Here is a 20,056-nt window from a genome sequence, read left to right as displayed (position 1 = left end):
AAACTGCAGATATCACATATTCTGAATACAATTTGTTTCAATTATGATTCATACCTGACAAATTTCTGTACATTCAATATTATTCTGTGCTGGACTCTAAAACAACATTCAATATCTGATCTGAATTCAATTCTGAAATCTATCTTTCTGATATAAGCATATCTAAAATCTTATCTAGGCAACCATCAGCCCACTCGTACATCATTAGCAAATCTGCCAATGCTAGGCTCGATCTCAGTGGATCTACTGAATACATAAGGATGCAATTTGCTCCTTTCTGTATTAATCGAGTCATATATAACACAGATATCAAAGGCATTCTAAATCTAGAATCCTGATCGTAGTATCTCCACTGATCAGTCATCTCTGATCTGACTCTTACCATTTCTGAACGAATTCTACAATATGTCTGTACTTGTTCAGCATATACATATCAATAATGCGTTCAAATCAGAAGACACAAGTACATCATAATCTATCTAGATTTCATTCTCATCTTACTGTAGTATACAATATATACAGAAATCTCTGATATCAATATTTTCTCAACAAGCAAGGACATCAATACTACAGTACATACAAACCCAACAGATACCGCATATCTCCATGCAATTCAGTCAAAGATATTCTTAACAAATGCCTTAGTATATATCAATACATATGCAATAGAATAATAAAAAAATAGTACCTGTTGTGAATTCTGGATCTGTGTTTTCTTTTTAACTTTGTTCCCTACAATCTTCGGGAACACTTCTGGGGACAGACTTTAGCAAAGTGTCCCGGCTGTCCACAATTATTGCATCTACCAGTCACTCCCTGGCATTGATCGGTGGGATGTCTCCCTCCGCAATTCCTGCAATACACTCCAATATAACTCGGACTAGAACCGCTGGAGCTAGAGGAACCACTTCCCAACTTCTTGAATGGCTTCTTTAGAGCTTTCAGCACGTCTTGCTTTCCACTCGTACTGTCGTGGTCATATTGAAGAGGGAATTGCTGTGTCTGAGGTGACTTCACACACAACCTTGTCAATTGTCTAATCAGACTTGCCTCAGCTCTCTTCGCTCTACTCAGGATGTCAACAAAATGGTAAGGTCGCTGCAAATTCATAAATGCAACTACCTCCGAGTTCAACCCTCTGATGAACTGATTCCCTATAGCTTCATCATTTCCAGCTATCTGAGGAGCAAAGTGCAGTAGAGTAGAGAATTTGGCGGTATATTCATCAATATTCAACTGCCCTTGGCTCAAATTCTCAAACTCTGCTTTCTTGTCCTCTCAGTACGAGACTGAAAAAAATCTTCGATAGAATTCAGTTCTGAATATTTCCCACGAAATCACTGTACCTCTCTGTTCCCACATTCTTCTACTGGTAATCCACCAACCCCTAGCGGCTTCTCGTAACTGATAAGGCACCATTTTAACCCTCTGTTCATCTGTACAATCAAGTAAATCAAACAAGATTTCTATATCATCAAACCAGTTCTGACAGTCTTCAGATGTCTCGGTACCACTCAGAATCGGCGGCTGTAATAACTCAAATTCTTTCATCTTTTCTTCTAGTTGAATTTCTGATGTATTCATCTGTTCAGACGACGTACTACCCCTTTCTGGAAATCTCCGAGGCGGTATATCTGAATATCTAACAAATCAGTACACAATCTGTATAATCTGTCTCAGCCCTCCTCTGATCATATACCTCTGATCCAGACTCGGTTCTGATTCAGGCTTAACCATTACATGCTGCAATCAACTCAGATAACAAACAACATGTAATAGGGAGAGCGATAAATCATGCTAGCACACATCATGCAAGTCAACATTAACATTATTCTCATGCTAGCAATCACATGCAAGGAAAGAAAATTCCATCTACCCCGCTCATTCTCTTCTATCTCAATCTACCTCAGTCTAAATGATCTATTAGTTCTGACTATCTCAATCTAAAGGATCTATCGGCTCTGATAATCTAAGTCTAACGGAACTATCAGCTCTGATACCACCTGTTGTGGGGACCCGGACGCTGATCTTTCTGCTTAATCATCTTTGGGATTTAATTATCAATTAAGATAAAACAGGGTCTAAAAATTTTTCTTTTTAAAGTAAAGTGCGGAAGGTAATGGAATCTATCTATTATACAAATCAGTATAATAATTATACATTTCAGTATAAAGTACAATACTGTACAATCTAAGTCTAAGCTTCAATTACTAAGTTCAAGTAATAAACCAAATCTACAGTAAGTCCAGAATCACCACGCTAACTCGTCCTCTCTCATCGTCATCTCGACCCTGATCCATCCCCACCTGTTGTCATGCACACATACAAAACAAGACAACAGCCGGATAACTCCGGTGAGAATAAATCCCAGTATAAGACATGGTAAGCATGTATATAAACGATCTAAATCATAAAGCATGCTATCATGCAAAAGTAATAGATTTCATAATCTATGAAATCAAATCAAAATAAGCATGCAACTCAATTCAGATAAACATGCAATTTAAATCAATTCATATAAACATGCTATCATGACTGAAAGCAATAACCATGGGTTTCATAATCTATGAAACCACATCTCTAAACACATGAAATTCTAATCAAATCATGTCTAGACTCGACTCGACTATAACTCTAGGGATCCCGTGGTGAATAAGACGTCACTGTCTGTCACCTACCCTCCCAATCGAGGTGCTGTACGTCTTATTCCTAGACTTCGGCCTGATCTGTATCCACGTCTACAATAGGGGCGGTGATCTTCCCCTAAGCTGTGATATCGCCGAACATCTAGAAGTCTGGATGATCTCGCAGACTTTCCTATCTTAATGCATGAATACAATCAGTAAACTAAGCATGATCAGATAAAACATAAACAAGAATATAGTATGTGATTTATTGGGCAACTCAAGGATGATCTCGATTGAGTTGTTTCTTCCCGAATATCACATGAATTATACCTTTGTCGTCCCGGTCTGACGAAGACGAAGTCTTGAAGTCGAATCTGTCCATATCAAATCTGAAATGACAATATCAAATACACTGTATCAATGTGTAATTCAATTTACAATCTGTTCTGATCAATACTCAACTCAGTATATAATCTGATCAATATCTGAACAAGATACAATCTGAGTCATATCAATAATATCACAATCTAATCGAAATCATATCTGAATCTGATCAATCTAACTCAACTGATGTTTCGACGGCCTAACAATACAATCTGAATAACCCCGTCAATCTGAACATCACAAATAGAATACTGGAACTCATAATCTGTGTCAATACAATTCATAATATGAATACTAACACAATTCTGATATAGAATCGCAGTCAATATCTTTCACAAATCATAACAAATACATAAACAATCTGTTCTTTAATCTGACTTCAATTCTATAATGTCTACAGTAGTAGAAACACCGTATCTGAATCATATGAAATTATAGCAACATCATATTTTCAAAACATCTCAAAACGTAACAAAACTTACGTCCTTGTGTAGCTCGAGTCAAGAGGAGTACGGTACTACGTTCAAATTTGAATTCTGAGGGACGGATCTTCCACAATCGCCAATCAAAAAGGCGTAAGGATTTTCTACCAAAATCTTCGCCCCTTCCTCTGAATTTCTGATGATTTATCGTGTCAATCATCCATATATATATTGCATGCAAAGTCAGAAATCGTGGCACAATTCTTTACACTGCACGTCGCACCGCGGGTGCGGTAATGTTTGCACCGCGGGTGCGTTGTGCCCACGGCATGCTTATCATTTTCTACAATTCGACGACCGCGGGTGCGCTATGTACTAGACCGCGGGTGCGGTGCCAATACCGCGGGTGCGGTCTTGTTCTTACCGCGGGTGCGGTGTTGCTTCGAATAAATTTCCCCAACTTTCTATTTATGCACCGCGGGTGCGGTTATGTCTGGCACCGCGGGTGCGGTGCTGTATTTTCCAGAATTTCTTATTTTTCCATCCTTGCAACACTTATTTTCTCATGTCTTTTCTTCCCTCATTGCATGTCATGCATTCTCATATCTTCCGAGTGTCACCTTAATGAAGACTAATAATCTTGGTTTATCAATTCTATATTTCTTGGGCATTACAGAGTGACCGCACCCGCGGCGCAAGACCGCACCCGCGGTCAAGTTCATACCGCACCCGCGGTGTGACGTGCAAAGCTAAGAACTATGCCACGATTTTGAACATGCATGTGGTATATATATAAGTGGAACTCGTGTCTTTCAGAGGAGAAAGAAGCAGAAATCGAAGTTTAGAGAGAAAACTTGTCTTCGTGAGGTTCTAAATTGATTTGTGAGGAATCCGTGCATCAGAATTTAAATTCGAACACGGTAGCGTACTCCTCTTAACTGGAGATACAATTGGACGTAAGTTTTATTACGTTTAGACAAGATTTGAAAATATGATGTTGCTAGAATCGAATGTGATTCAGATATGGCGTTTATGCTACCGTAGACATTGTATAATCGAAGTCAGATGTCAGAATAGACTATTTCTGTGAATGTGAGTTCTGGTATTATATTTGTGATGTTCAGATTGACGGGATTATTCAGATTGTATTGTTATGCCGTCGAAACATCAGTTGAGTTAGATTGATCAGATTCAGATATGATTTTGATTAGATTGTGATATTATTGATATGACTCAGATTGTATCTTGTTCAGACATTGATCAGATTATATACTGAATTGAGTATTGATCAGAACAGATTGTATATTGAGTTATTCACTGATACAGCGTATTCGATATTGTCTTTTCAGATTGGATATGGACAGAGTTGAATACAGGTCATCTTCTACGTCAGACAGGGACGACAGAGGTATAATTCATGTGATATTCGGGAAGACACAGCTCAAATAAGATCCTATTTGAGTTTCCCAACAAAATCACATACTAAATTATTGTTATATTCTGATATGAATATGTTTTGTTATGTGTTGATATGCTATGCTTTGTTTACAGATCATGTTGCATTGCATTAAGATGATTATGCTTGTTTACAGATTTTGTATTCATGCATTAAGATAGGAAAGTCTGAGAGATCATCCAGACTTCTAGACGTTCGGCGATATCACAGCTTAGGGGAAGATCACCGCCCCTATTGTAGACGTGGATACAGATCAGGCCGAAGTCTAGGAATAAGACGTACAGCACCTCAATTGGTAGGGTAGGTGACAGACAGTGACATCTTATTCACAACGGGATCCCTAGAGTTATAGATCGAGTCAAGTCTAGACATGATTTGATTAGAACTGCATACTTATATGGATGTGGCTCCTAGATCATGGGACCCATCATTACTGCTTTCAGTTGGGTGAGCATGTTTTATGATTAAGATGGTTTATATGCATGTTTATCTGATTTGAGTTTCATGCTTATTCGATTAATTTCATAGATTATGAAATAGATTGTTTCTATACATGATAGCATGTTTTATGATTTAGATTGTTTATATACATGCTTACCATGTCTTATACTGGGATTTATTCTCACCGGAGTTATCCGGCTGTTGTCTTGTTTTGTATGTGTGCATGACAACAGGTGGGGCTGGATCAGGGTCGAGATGACGATGAGAGAAGACAAGTTAGCGTGGTGATTCCGGACTTGTAGCAGACTTGGTTTATTACTTGAATTTAGTAATTGAACCTTAGACTTAGGTTGTACATTATTGTACTTTTCTACTGAACTGTAGTTTTTATACAGAGATGTATATTGTTTAGATTCCATTACCTTCCGCAGTTACATTTTAAAAAGAAAAATTTTTAGACCCTGTTTTATCTTAATTGATAATTAAATCACAAAGATGATTAAGCAGAAAGATCAGCGTCCGGGTCCCCACAACAGGTGGTATCAGAGCGATAGATCCTTTAGATTGAGATAGTCAGAGTTGATAGATTCTTTAGTGTAAGGCCCGAGATAATAAAGATGATATTATTTTAAACCGAGATTATTGAATTAGAGAATTATGGAGTGTTGAATTATATTCCAAGAGGTTTGAAATTATTTAGGATTGAAATTGGAGTTAAAAGATTGAATAGGGGCTGATTTGCAATTTATGAAGAATTGAGGGACTAAAGTGCAATAAGTGGGAATTGCCACTTGTCATGCCATGAAAAAAGGAGTTTGAAACGTGCCATGTGCTACCATTTCAATTCATTTCATTCAGCTTTTGCAAGGAAATGGCCGAGACCCTCCATGGAGAAAGCTTCAAGTTCTTTTCCTTATTTTTCAATTTCCTTGAGATGATCCACCCATAAATTCTTGAAACTAATTTTAGATTCTTGCTCCTCAACTCAAGGGCTTCAAGGTGAGGTAAAGTTCATCAATTTTCAGCATGTTTCGAAAATAATATGTTGAAGGATTTATGATTTTATTGGTGCAATGTGTTCTTGAGTAGATAGCGATCATAGCACCGTAAACGGATCGTTGATCGGATGACGTATACAATTTTGTAAAATTTCAGCATGTTGACCGAAATTTGAGGGTGCAAGATTGTTATGTTTTGACTTGGTATTGTGGTGGATTATGAGTTGTTGATGCTAGTTGATTGGTATTTGATTTATCGGGAGACCGAAATTACGCCGTTATGCCGTCGAATTGTATCGAAACCGATTATTGCTTTGTATATTGATTTGCTTGAGATGTATATGATTGAAGTGCACATTGTTTATGCCATTTCAGATTTGTATTGGCTATTGTGAACTCGAGACTTCGACTACGACACCGACTATTCGACAAGAAAGGTATAATTCATGTGGTCATGGGATTGCACAACTCGATTCTGATTTGATACGAGTTTCCCTAAATCACATACTCGATTGGTATTACTTTTGATTATGTAATATCTTGTTATTGATTTGCATTTGAGTCCTGAGATAGGCGAGACTGACAGATGTGTCAGACTAGACGTTCGGTGTATCGTCGCGTAGTTGCAGATTTTCTCTACGTGTAGACACTCGATACAGAGTTGACCGAAGTCTAGAAATAAGACGTACCGTTACCCCGAGTGGTTGGGTAGGTGACAGACAGTGACGTCTTATTCACACCGGGATCCCTAGATTAGAAATGAGTCGAGTCACGAATTTATGTGAATACAGATTTGTATTCCTTTGCATGTTTTAGATTGTAATTCATGTTACTCGATTTATGCTATGCTTTTGTACATGATTTATTACATTGCATGCATACATGTTTTATACTGGGATTTGTTCTCACCGGAGTTATCCGGCTGTTGTCGTGTCTGTATGTGTGCATGACGACAGGTGGGGCAGGATCAGGGTCACGACGAGGATGAGAGAGTTGATAGCGTGGTGACGCCGGGTGTAGCCGCAGATTACAAGTAGTTTCTGTTTAGATTTGAACTACTTGTATTTGAGATTTGAACACTAGTGTATGATTGTACTAGACAGACTTGTATGTACCTTATGTTGTTTAATTTCTATCGAGACTTATTATGCTTTCGTTATTACATTTGAGTTAATGTTAAAAGCAAAATTTTGACCCGTATTTATAATAAAGATCCAGTTAATCCCAATTAAATTCGATTGAGAGCCCGGGTCCCCACAACAGGTGGTATCAGAGCTGTAGGTTCTGTAGACTGAGATAGAATAGAATGAGCGGGGTAGATCGAGTCATCTTCCTTGCTTTTGATGTGATAGCATGATTTACTGCTTTCCCTATTATATGTTGTATTGTATCTGAATTGATTTACAGCATATATTTGTCAAGCCTGAATCAGAACCGATTCTCGATCAGAGTTTATGATCAGAGGAGGGCTGAGACAGATGATATTGTTTGTGTACTAATCAGTTTGATAATCAGATTTATGCCGCCTAGACGTATACCACAGCCAGAGCAAGGTAGCACATCAGGTGCACAGATGGATGTTACTGCTACGCCGATGGAGACATTACTGAAGAGGTTTCAGTCTTTCCATCCTCCTACGTTGAAGGGCACAGAGAGTGCAGTGGAGTGCGAGAGTTGGCTTGACGATATCGAGATGTTGTTTGAGTCTTTGGCATATACTGATGAGCGACGTGTGAAGTTGATAGGGCATCAGCTGCAAGAGGTAGCGAAGAGCTGGTGGTTGACTGCCAAGAGAGCCTTGGAGCACCGAGGTATTGAGATTACGTGGAAAGTCTTCAAGGATGAGTTCTATCAGCGCTTTTTCCCTGTCTCCTACCGAAAAGATAAAGGGGCTGAATTTGCGAATCTGAGGCAAGGACAGTGGAACATTGAGGAGTATGTGGCTAAGTTTTCTGCATTGTTACGATTTGCACCTCATGTGGCAGGAAACGACGAGGCAGCGGCCGATCAGTTCATTAACGGGTTGAATCCAGATGTTTTTACTTTGGTGAACACGGGACGGCCGAATACTTTTTCAGAGGCACTGAACAGAGCTAAGGGAGCAGAGGCTGGCTTGATCAGGCAGCGAGGCGCTTCTTACAGTGTTCAGGGGCAGATACAGCCACAGCCTACCGCCGTTCAGTTTCCACCTCCTCCTCCTCCTCGTTTTGACAGCGGAGCTAGTGGTAGTGGCAAGAAGGACTTTCTGAAGGCCAAGGGAAAACAGTTTAAGAAATCGGGGAGTAGTTCATCGAGTTCGAGTGGAGCCCGACAGAGAGGTCAGGGTTCAGAGTACAGTGGTGTACGCTGCAGTTCATGCGGAGGGCGACATGCCACGGAGCAGTGCCAAGGAGTTTTTGGACGCTGCAACATCTGTAGGCAGCAGGGACACTTTGCCAGAGTTTGTCCCCAGAGGGGTGCCCAGCGATTCCAGAGTACAGGATCATCAGCACCAGTGCCACAGGTGGAGAGACAGGCATCCTCTGTACACTCCTTTCAGCCGCCCGCTCCCCCGACACAGCATAGGACCGGAGGCAGTCAGACTGTGAGCCAGCCTCCCCGACAGCAGGCACGTGTCTTTGCCTTGACAGAGGAGCAGGCTCAGGAGGCACCAGATGACGTCATTGCAGGTAACTGTTTCCTTTGCGGTTATCCTGCATATGTGTTGATAGACACAGGTGCATCCCATACATTCTTATCTGAGCATTTTGCATTGCGACATTCATTGCCTGTTGAGTCTTTGTCGACAGTAGTGTCTATAGCTTCTCCGTTGGGAAGTGGTCTGATATCTGTGACTACTGTTAGACACTGTATGCTTCAGTTTGAGGGGCATGAGCTTGATCTTGATTGCATAGTACTTGGTTTATCTGATTTCGATTGTATAGTTGGTATAGACATGTTAACCAAGTACAGGGCCACTGTCGATTGTTTCCACAAGATTGTCAGATTCAGACCTGAACTGACAGAAGAGTGGAAATTCTTTGGAAAGGGTTCCAGATCTCGGATTCCCTTGGTATCTGCTCTGACTATGAGTAGATTGCTTCAGAGAGGAGCAGAGGGCTTTCTTGTATATTCAGTAGACCTACTGAAGTCGAGCCCAGCATTGGAAGATCTGCCAGTGGTTTGCGAGTTTGCAGATGTGTTCCCCGATGAGATTCCAGGGTTGCCTCCGATTCGAGAGGTTGATTTCAGCATAGACCTTATGCCCGGTTCTGTTCCTATTTCGAGAGCTCCGTATAGGATGGCGCCGATAGAGCTGAAAGAGTTGAAAGCACAGTTGGAGGATCTTCTGTCCAAGGGATATATCAGACCCAGTGTATCTCCTTGGGGTGCTCCGGTGCTTTTCGTTCGAAAGAAAGATGGTTCGATGCGACTGTGCATTGATTATAGGCAGTTGAACAAGGCAACAGTGAAGAACAGATATCCTTTGCCTCGCATCGACGATTTGTTTGATCAACTACAGGGATCTTCGATTTACTCGAAGATTGATTTGAGATCAGGGTATCATCAGCTTCGAGTTAGAGACGTTGATATTCCGAAGACTGTATTCCGAACCAGGTATGGGCACTACGAGTTTATTGTTATGCCTTTCGGTTTGACCAATGCTCCAGCGGTCTTTATGAGTTTGATGAACCGCATTTTTCAGAGATATCTAGATGATTTTGTGATTGTGTTCATTGATGATATTTTGGTATATTCGAAGAATCTGACTGAGCATGCAGATCATCTGAGAATCGTACTGAAGACCTTGCGACATGAGCAGTTGTATGCCAAACTGTCCAAGTGCGAATTCTGGCTGAAACAGGTTGTCTTCTTGGGGCACATCATATCTGGAGATGGTATTGCAGTAGATCAGAGTAAAGTTGAGGCTGTTATCAGTTGGCCGAGACCGACTTCAGTGCCTGAGATACGCAGTTTCATGGGTCTAGCTGGGTATTATCGTCGTTTTATCCGAGATTTCTCCAGTATAGCGAAACCTATTACCCAGTTGACACAGAAGAACATGCCATTTGTGTGGTCTGAAGATTGTGAGGCCAGTTTTGTTGAGTTGAAAAAGAGGCTGACTAGTGCGCCTGTCTTGACGATTCCTTCAGGTACAGGTGAGTTCGTTGTATATTGCGATGCATCTCACAGAGGGTTAGGATGTGTGCTTATGCAGCGAGGACATGTGATAGCGTACGCCTCAAGACAGCTGAAGCCGCACGAGACTCGTTATCCCATTCATGATCTTGAGTTGGCAGCGATCGTATTTGCACTCAAGATCTGGCGTCATTATCTGTATGGCGAGAAATTCGAGATCTATTCTGACCATAAGAGCTTGAAGTATCTCTTTTCTCAGTCAGAATTGAACATGAGGCAGCGACGATGGCTTGATCTGCTGAAAGATTTTGATTGCGAGATCAAGTACTACCCAGGGAAGTCGAATGCAGCGGCAGACGCCTTGAGTCGAAAGGTATGTGCTCTTTCCTTGTCGACAGTAGGTGTATCGAGTTTGGTAGAAGATTGTTGCTTGTCTGGGTTGACATTTGATACAGATAGTAGACCGTTGCGACTTGCTACGATTCAGATTGAGCCAGATTTGGTTGTGAGGATCAAAGAGGCACAGAGGACTGATCCGAGCGTTCAGAGATCGATTGATATGGTCAGAGCTGGTCATATATCCGAGTATCAGGTCAGAGATGCTGTTCTGTATGTGAATAACCGTCTAGTGGTGCCAGATGTTTCAGATTTGAGACGACAGATCATGTCAGAGGCACACTGTAGTCGGTTCAGTATTCATCCTGGTGGCAGGAAGATGTACAATGACTTGAAGACGCAATTCTGGTGGAAGCAGATGAAGACAGACATTGCAGAATTTGTGTCTAAGTGTTTGAATTGCCAACAGGTGAAGGCAGAGAGAAAGAAGCCCGGAGGTTTACTTCAGAGTTTGTCTGTTCCTGAATGGAAATGGGACCACATTTCCATGGACTTTGTGACGAAGTTACCTCGATCGTCCCGGGGCTGTGATTCGATTTGGGTCATCATTGACAGATTGACCAAATCTGCCTGTTTCATTCCGTACAGGATGACATATAGATATGATCAGATGGCAGAGTTATATGTCAGAGAGGTTGTCAGATTGCACGGTGTGCCGAAGTCGATTGTATCAGATCGTGATCCACGATTCACTTCTCACTTTTGGCACAGCCTGCAGCAGGCTTTGGGTACGACTTTACACCTAAGCACTGCTTATCATCCTCAGACAGACGGACAGTCAGAGCGGACTATCCAGACTTTAGAGGACATGCTGAGAGATGTAGTACTAGATTTTGGTACTAGCTGGCAAGATTCATTGCCGTTGTGTGAGTTTTCATACAACAACAGCTATCAGACTAGCATTGAGATGGCACCGTTCGAAGCTTTATACGGGAAGAAGTGCAGATCTCCGTTGTACTGGGATGATATCTCTGAGGTACCAGAATTGGGGCCTGATATGATTCGTGAGATGACCGAGAAAGTGAAGATCATTCAGAAAAGAATGAAGACGGCCAAGGATAGGCAAGCGAAATACGCCAATACCAGACGCAGACCGTTAGTATTCGAAGTTGGAGACAGAGTATTCTTGAAGATTTCTCCTTTTAGAGGCATTGTCAGATTTGGCAAGAAAGGGAAGTTGTCTCCTAGATACGTCAGTCCGTATGAGATTCTTGAGAAGATTGGCGATCGAGCTTACAGACTTGCTCTTCCTCCTTCATTATCTGGTATACATGACGTTTTTCATGTATCGATGCTACGCAGATATATGCCAGATGATTTTCATGTCATTCAGCCTGACGAAGCCGAGTTAGATCAGACTTTGAGCTATGCTGAACAACCGATACAGATTCTGGATCGGAAGGAAAAGAAGCTTAGAACAAAGACCATTCCGCTGGTGAAGGTCCAATGGAGTCGTCATGGCATCGAGGAAGCAACTTGGGAGACTGAATCAGACATGAGACAGGAATTCCCAGAGTTATTCCACTGATGTGAGTTTCTTATTTCAGTTCTATTATTTCTGAATTGATTGCCTGTGATATGATTGCTTGAGATTTCGAGGACGAAATCATGTCTTAGAGGGGGAGAATTGTAAGGCCCGAGATAATAAAGATGATATTATTTTAAACCGAGATTATTGAATTAGAGAATTATGGAGTGTTGAATTATATTCCAAGAGGTTTGAAATTATTTAGGATTGAAATTGGAGTTAAAAGATTGAATAGGGGCTGATTTGCAATTTATGAAGAATTGAGGGACTAAAGTGCAATAAGTGGGAATTGCCACTTGTCATGCCATGCAAAAAGGAGTTTGAAACGTGCCATGTGCTACCATTTCAATTCATTTCATTCAGCTTTTGCAAGGAAATGGCCGAGACCCTCCATGGAGAAAGCTTCAAGTTCTTTTCCTTATTTTTCAATTTCCTTGAGATGATCCACCCATAAATTCTTGAAACTAATTTTAGATTCTTGCTCCTCAACTCAAGGGCTTCAAGGTGAGGTAAAGTTCATCAATTTTCAGCATGTTTCGAAAATAATATGTTGAAGGATTTATGATTTTATTGGTGCAATGTGTTCTTGAGTAGATAGCGATCATAGCACCGTAAACGGATCGTTGATCGGATGACGTATACAATTTTGTAAAATTTCAGCATGTTGACCGAAATTTGAGGGTGCAAGATTGTTATGTTTTGACTTGGTATTGTGGTGGATTATGAGTTGTTGATGCTAGTTGATTGGTATTTGATTTATCGGGAGACCGAAATTACGCCGTTATGCCGTCGAATTGTATCGAAACCGATTATTGCTTTGTATATTGATTTGCTTGAGATGTATATGATTGAAGTGCACATTGTTTATGCCATTTCAGATTTGTATTGGCTATTGTGAGCTCGAGACTTCGACTACGACACCGACTATTCGACAAGAAAGGTATAATTCATGTGGTCATGGGATTGCACAACTCGATTCTGATTTGATACGAGTTTCCCTAAATCACATACTCGATTGGTATTACTTTTGATTATGTAATATCTTGTTATTGATTTGCATTTGAGTCCTGAGATAGGCGAGACTGACAGATGTGTCAGACTAGACGTTCGGTGTATCGTCGCGTAGTTGCAGATTTTCTCTACGTGTAGACACTCGATACAGAGTTGACCGAAGTCTAGAAATAAGACGTACCGTTACCCCGAGTGGTTGGGTAGGTGACAGACAGTGACGTCTTATTCACACCGGGATCCCTAGATTAGAAATGAGTCGAGTCACGAATTTATGTGAATACAGATTTGTATTCCTTTGCATGTTTTAGATTGTAATTCATGTTACTCGATTTATGCTATGCTTTTGTACATGATTTATTACATTGCATGCATACATGTTTTATACTGGGATTTGTTCTCACCGGAGTTATCCGGCTGTTGTCGTGTCTGTATGTGTGCATGACGACAGGTGGGGCAGGATCAGGGTCACGACGAGGATGAGAGAGTTGATAGCGTGGTGACGCCGGGTGTAGCCGCAGATTACTAGTAGTTTCTGTTTAGATTTGAACTACTTGTATTTGAGATTTGAACACTAGTGTATGATTGTACTAGACAGACTTGTATGTACCTTATGTTGTTTAATTTCTATCGAGACTTATTATGCTTTCGTTATTACATTTGAGTTAATGTTAAAAGCAAAATTTTGACCCGTATTTATAATAAAGATCCAGTTAATCCCAATTAAATTCGATTGAGAGCCCGGGTCCCCACATTTAGACTGAGATAGAAGAGAATAAGCGGAGTAGATTGAATTTTCTTCCTTGCATGTGATTGCTAGCATGAGAATTATGTTAATGTTGACTTGCATGATGTGTGCTAGCATGATTTATTGCTTTCCCAATTACATGTTGTTTGTTATCTGAGTTGATTGCAGCATGTAATGGTTAAGCCTGAATCAGAACTGAGTCTGAATCAGAGGTATATGATCAGAGGAGGGCTGAGACAGACTGTATAGATTGGGTACTAATCTGTTTGATATTCAGATATACCGCCTCGGAGATTTCCAGAAAGGGGTAGCACTTCGTCTGAACAGATGGATGTATCAGAAGCTCAGCTAGAAGAAAAGATGAAATAATTTGAGTTATTACAGCCGACGATTCTGAGTGGTACCGAGACATCTGAAGACTGTCAGAACTGGTTTGATGATATAGAAATCTTGTTTGATTTACTTGATTGTACAGATGAACAGAGGGTTAAAATGGTGCCTTATCAGTTACGAGAAACCGCCAGGAGTTGGTGGATTACTAGTAGAAGAATGTGGGAACAGAGAGGTACAGTGATTTCGTGGGAAATATTCAGAACTGAATTCTATCGACGATTTTTCTCAGTCTCGTACAGAGAGGACAAGAAAGAAGAGTTTGAGAATTTGAGCCAAGGGCAGTTGAATATTGATGAATATACCGCCAAATTCTCTACTCTACTGCACTTTGCTCCTCAGATAGCTGGAAATGATGAAGCTATAGTGAATCAGTTCATCAGAGGGTTGAATTCGGAGGTAGTTGCAGTCATGAATCTACAGCGACCTTATCACTTTGCTGATGTCTTGAGTAAAGCAAAGAGAGCAGAAGCGAGTCTGATTCGACAATTGGGAAGATTGAGCGTGAAGCAATCCCAGACACAGCAATCCCCTCTCCGATTTGAACGTGGCAACACGAGTGGAAAGCAAGAGTTGCTTAAAGCTCGAAAGAAACCGTTCAAGAAATTAGGAGGTGGTTCCTCTAGTTCCAGCGGTTCTAGCCCGAGCTATACTGGGTGTATTGCAGAACTTGCGGGGGAAGACATCCCACAGAACAATGCCAGGGAGTGACTGGTACCTGTCATATCTGCAGACAACAGGGACATTTTGCTAGAGTCTGTCCCAGAGAGGTTTCCGAAGATCTTAAAGAGCAAAGTCATTGGTGGTAATGACAGAAGAACAGACCCAGAATTTACAACAGGTACTACTCTTTTATGATTACATTGCATACGTATTGATGTGTACTAATGCATTCTTCATGAGTATCTGTGATTGAGTAGCATGGTGATATGCTATATTTGTGGGGTCTGTGTATATTGTAGTATTGATTCCTTGGTTGTTGAGGAATATGTTGATATCAGAGATCTCTGTGAAATGTTATATACTACAGTGAGATGAACCCGGGATTGGGTTAGATTATGATGTAATTGTGTTATACGATTTCGATTTCATTATTGACATGTAATGCTAAACAAGTACAGAAATATCGTAGAATGTGTTCCAGAAATGGTAAGATTAAGATCAGATCTAGTTGAGAAATGAGGATTCTAGATCCAGAATCCCTTAGATCATTGTACTGTTATGACTCAATTATCACAGAAAGGAACAGATGGTATCCTTATGTGTTTGGTAGATATACTGAAATCGAGTCTAACGGTGACAGATTTGCCCGTAATGTATTAGTTGACTGGTGTTTGATATTAGAAAGGTAGATTTCAGAATTGAATCGATACCAGGTATTGTTTATATGATATAATCCAGTAAAGAATGACATTGAATGTATAGAATGATACGGAATGATTAGACAGAATTGAAAGAATTGACAGATTAGAATACTGGCTGAGAATTACAGTTGATTGAGTATTCTCTTGAAGACATTTCAGTTCTGTTTCTAAATTAATAGCGTTTATGTTCAGAGGTATTTTGAAGATTATGCTTGGTATATCTATGATTTCTTGATATATTGCAGCATTTGATTGATTATTTTGAATATTTAAAGACTGTGTTAAATATTCAGAGAACTGTGATTATTGTATACAGAAATGGATCGCGTATGAATCCGGTATGCAGTTATTGATACAGTGTTTATTCAGAAAATACAGTATCTGAAGATTGATTGATTTAGACAGTTAAGACAGAAAGATCAGGAATGCCAGAAATGTCAGAAATTTATTATCTGCAGATTATCTTATTCTGATTTTCTTATTCTCTTATTGTTATATATCTGCTGAGTATTATTATTGTTCTACATCAGTATCTGCGATATCTTATATTGTTGGGAGCATATTCTATTTGCAGATGGAATATAGAAGTTGATCAGATTGATATTAAGATATTTACCAGAAATCGTTGTTTTATGAGTTTTCTTAAACTCACTAGATCTGTATAGGTTCTTTCTATTCTGAATCTGATGTGATATTACTGTTATTGTGAATCAGTGTTGACACAATTTATTGTAATCAGTTGAGTGTACATCAGTTCAGAAATCAGCGGGTTCAGAATTGTATTTTTCTAGTCAGAACCGAGTATCAGTCAGATTAATAGATATTTGATTTTGTGATTGTTTGGGACTGATTATTTTATGATATCAAAATGTTTCAGAATTGTTTACAGATTTTGATATCGGTGGCCAGAGCCGAATACCAGGTAGGTATTTTTTTCTTTATCTTATATTATTACTGATTTGTTTATACAGAATAGTTCGAATCCAGAATCACAGATAGTGTCAGAGCCGCACAGTAGTGAAGTCAGTTTCATTCAGATGTTTGTGAATGTATTATATTCGAACAGATAGTTGTGATATAAACAGATTAGATCAGTTATGGCAGAAATTGTACAGAAATGTTGGCAGAAATTGTACTGATAAGTCTGAATTGCTAACAGAAGAAGACAGAAAGATAGAAATCAGAAGATTTGTTACAGAATACATATATTTCTGAATAGAAATGGGAGTACATTCCTATGGTTTTCGTAATGACATTACAACCATTTTCTTTAGATTTTGATATGATATGATTATGATTGACAGATTTCTCAATCTATATCTATCAGTTTGTACCAGATTACGTACAAACAGAACTAGATGACATAGATCGATGTCAAAGAAATAATCAAATGGATTAGAATATTGAATAAGATGATATCAAATTGTGATTTAGATGGAGTTGTACTTGTGATAGACTATATCATAAGCTCTCTTGTGCAGATTTATTACAGATTGGCAGGTAGTCAGAGAGATTGACAGATAGTCAGGGTGTAGTAATCAGATATTAACAGATGTTGGTAGAACTTTAGTGCTGGATGTTAGCACTAGTTATCCAGATAGTTCAACATGAATAGATGTAAGACACCAACGTCGGAGGATGACGATTGTTATTTGAAGATAAGGACTGAATATGTCCTGGATTGGGATAAGCAAATATGATAACAACTACAGGTAGTATTGTTTTGTTATAACTTACAGGTTGGTATATACGGATGTTGTATAACCCATATGGTGAGATGAATTCAGTCAGAAGGATTGTGAGAAGTATTGTGATAGGATACTTCTTGACTTTGTATTCCTGATTAGAATCAAAGATGGATACAAGGAAGATATCTCAGAATAAATGTAATGAAGCGAGTTTGGATTGTAAACTCTGTTATACATTCCTTCTAATAGCTTTGGATTGCTTGAGGTGAGTTCGAGGATGAACTCAGATTTAAGAGGGGGAGAAATGTAATGCCCAAGAATTGTCATAGAATTAATCAGACAAGATTAATGTAATGTCCCAAGACTTGTGGAATTGATCAGATAAGATTATGGGATGTTGCACGGACCAAAAATATAATTCTTAGAAGTTTGCACAACCGCACCCGCGGTGCTAGCACGACCGCCCCCGCGGTGCGTGTGCAGAAAATGTAGTGCAAAGCCCGTAGCCACACCGCACCCGCGGTGCAGGGAGTGACCGCACCCGTGGCGCAAGACCGCACCCGCGGTCAAGTTCATACCGCACCCGCGGTGTGACGTGCAAAGCTAAGAACTATGCCACGATTTTGAACATGCATGTGGTATATATATAAGTGGAACTCGTGTCTTTCAGAGGAGAAAGAAGCAGAAATCGAAGTTTAGAGAGAAAACTTGTCTTCGTGAGGTTCTAAATTGATTTGTGAGGAATCCGTGCATCAGAATTTAAATTCGAACACGGTAGCGTACTCCTCTTAACTGGAGCTACAATTGGACGTAAGTTTTATTACGTTTAGACAAGATTTGAAAATATGATGTTGCTAGAATCGAATGTGATTCAGATATGGCGTTTATGCTACCGTAGACATTGTATAATCAAAGTCAGATTTCAGAATAGACTATTTCTGTGATTGTTATGAATTGTGAAAGATATTGATTGAGATTTTGATATCAGAATTGTGTATTACTGATTTTGAATATACCGATATTCAGATTATGAGTTCTGGTATTATATTTGTGATGTTCAGATTGACGGGATTATTCAGATTGTATTGTTATGCCGTCGAAACATCAGTTGAGTTAGATTGATCAGATTCAGATATGATTTTGATTAGATTGTGATATTATTGATATGACTCAGATTGTATCTTGTTCAAACATTGATCAGATTATATACTGAATTGAGTATTGATCAGAACAGATTGTATATTGAGTTATTCACTGATACAGTGTATTCGATATTGTCTTTTCAGATTGGATATGGACAGAGTTGAATACAGGTCATCTTCTACGTCAGACAGGGACGACAGAGGTATAATTCATGTGATATTCGGGAAGACACAGCTCAAATAAGATCCTATTTGAGTTTCCCAAAAAAATCACATACTAAATTATTGTTATATTCTGATATGAATATGTTTTGTTATGTGTTGATATGCTATTCTTTGTTTACAGATCATGTTGCATTGCATTAAGATGATTATGCTTGTTTACAGATTTTGTATTCATGCATTAAGATAGGAAAGTCTGAGAGATCATCCAGACTTCTAGACATTCGGCGATATCACAGCTTAGGGGAAGATCACCGCCCCTATTGTAGACGTGGATACAGATCAGGCCGAAGTCTAGGAATAAGACGTACAACACCTTGATTGGTAGGGTAGGTGACAGACAACGACGTCTTATTCACAACGAGATCCCTAGAGTTATAGATCGAGTCAAGTCTAGACATGATTTGATTAGAACTGCATACTTATATGGATGTGGCTCCTAGATCATGGGACCCATCATTACTGCTTTCAGTTGGGTGAGCATGTTTTATGATTAAGATGGTTTATATGCATGTTTATCTGATTTGAGTTGCATGCTTATTCGATTAATTTCATAGATTATGAAATAGATTGTTTCTATACATGATAGCATGTTTTATGATTTAGATTGTTTATATACATGCTTACCATGTCTTATACTGGGATTTATTCTCACCGGAGTTATCCGGCTGTTGTCTTGTTTTGTATGTGTGCATGACAACAGGTGGGGCTGGATCAGGGTCGAGATGACGATGAGAGAAGACAAGTTAGCGTGGTGATTCCGGACTTGTAGCAGACTTGGTTTATTACTTGAATTTAGTAATTGAACCTTAGACTTAGGTTGTACAGTATTGTACTTTTCTACTGAACTGTAGTTTTTATACAGAGATGTATATTGTTTAGATTCCACTACCTTCCGCAGTTACATTTTAAAAAGAAAAATTTTTAGACCCTGTTTTATCTTAATTGATAATTAAATCCCAAAGATGATTAAGCAGAAAGATCAGCGTCCGGGTCCCCACACAGTCTGACAATAACAATATTGAGGGTACAGTATCAATACACCACTCAAGCACTACTGGATATAATCAGAATTCAATCATATTCTGTTTCAACAACATAACGGCGTAATCTCAATATATCC

At 39.5% G+C, this 20,056-nt stretch overlaps 1 protein-coding gene across 2 annotated transcripts; it reads left to right on the top strand.

Moving 5' to 3' along the window:
• Positions 1–7,889: 7,889 nt before the first annotated feature.
• Positions 7,890–14,117, top strand: LOC140810016 (uncharacterized). 2 transcript variants are annotated; one of them, XM_073167808.1, is made up of 2 exons: positions 7,890–8,997; positions 13,831–14,117. In XM_073167808.1, the coding sequence occupies exons 1-2, from the start codon at positions 7,902–7,904 to the stop codon at positions 13,860–13,862; spliced, it is 1,128 nt and encodes a 375-aa protein (XP_073023909.1). In that variant the 5' UTR covers positions 7,890–7,901; the 3' UTR covers positions 13,863–14,117. The 2 variants fall into 2 exon arrangements, 1 of the variants encoding a protein (XP_073023909.1); XR_012113222.1 differs by lacking the exon at positions 7,890–8,997 and adding an exon at positions 13,242–13,311.
• Positions 14,118–20,056: the final 5,939 nt, after the last annotated feature.

Source organism: Primulina eburnea, chromosome 13, assembly GCF_022965805.1.
Source record: "Primulina eburnea isolate SZY01 chromosome 13, ASM2296580v1, whole genome shotgun sequence".
Lineage (NCBI taxonomy): Eukaryota > Viridiplantae > Streptophyta > Magnoliopsida > Lamiales > Gesneriaceae > Primulina > Primulina eburnea.
Note: the sequence above shows the minus strand (reverse complement) of the source record. Positions and strands in the feature narration are given on the sequence as shown.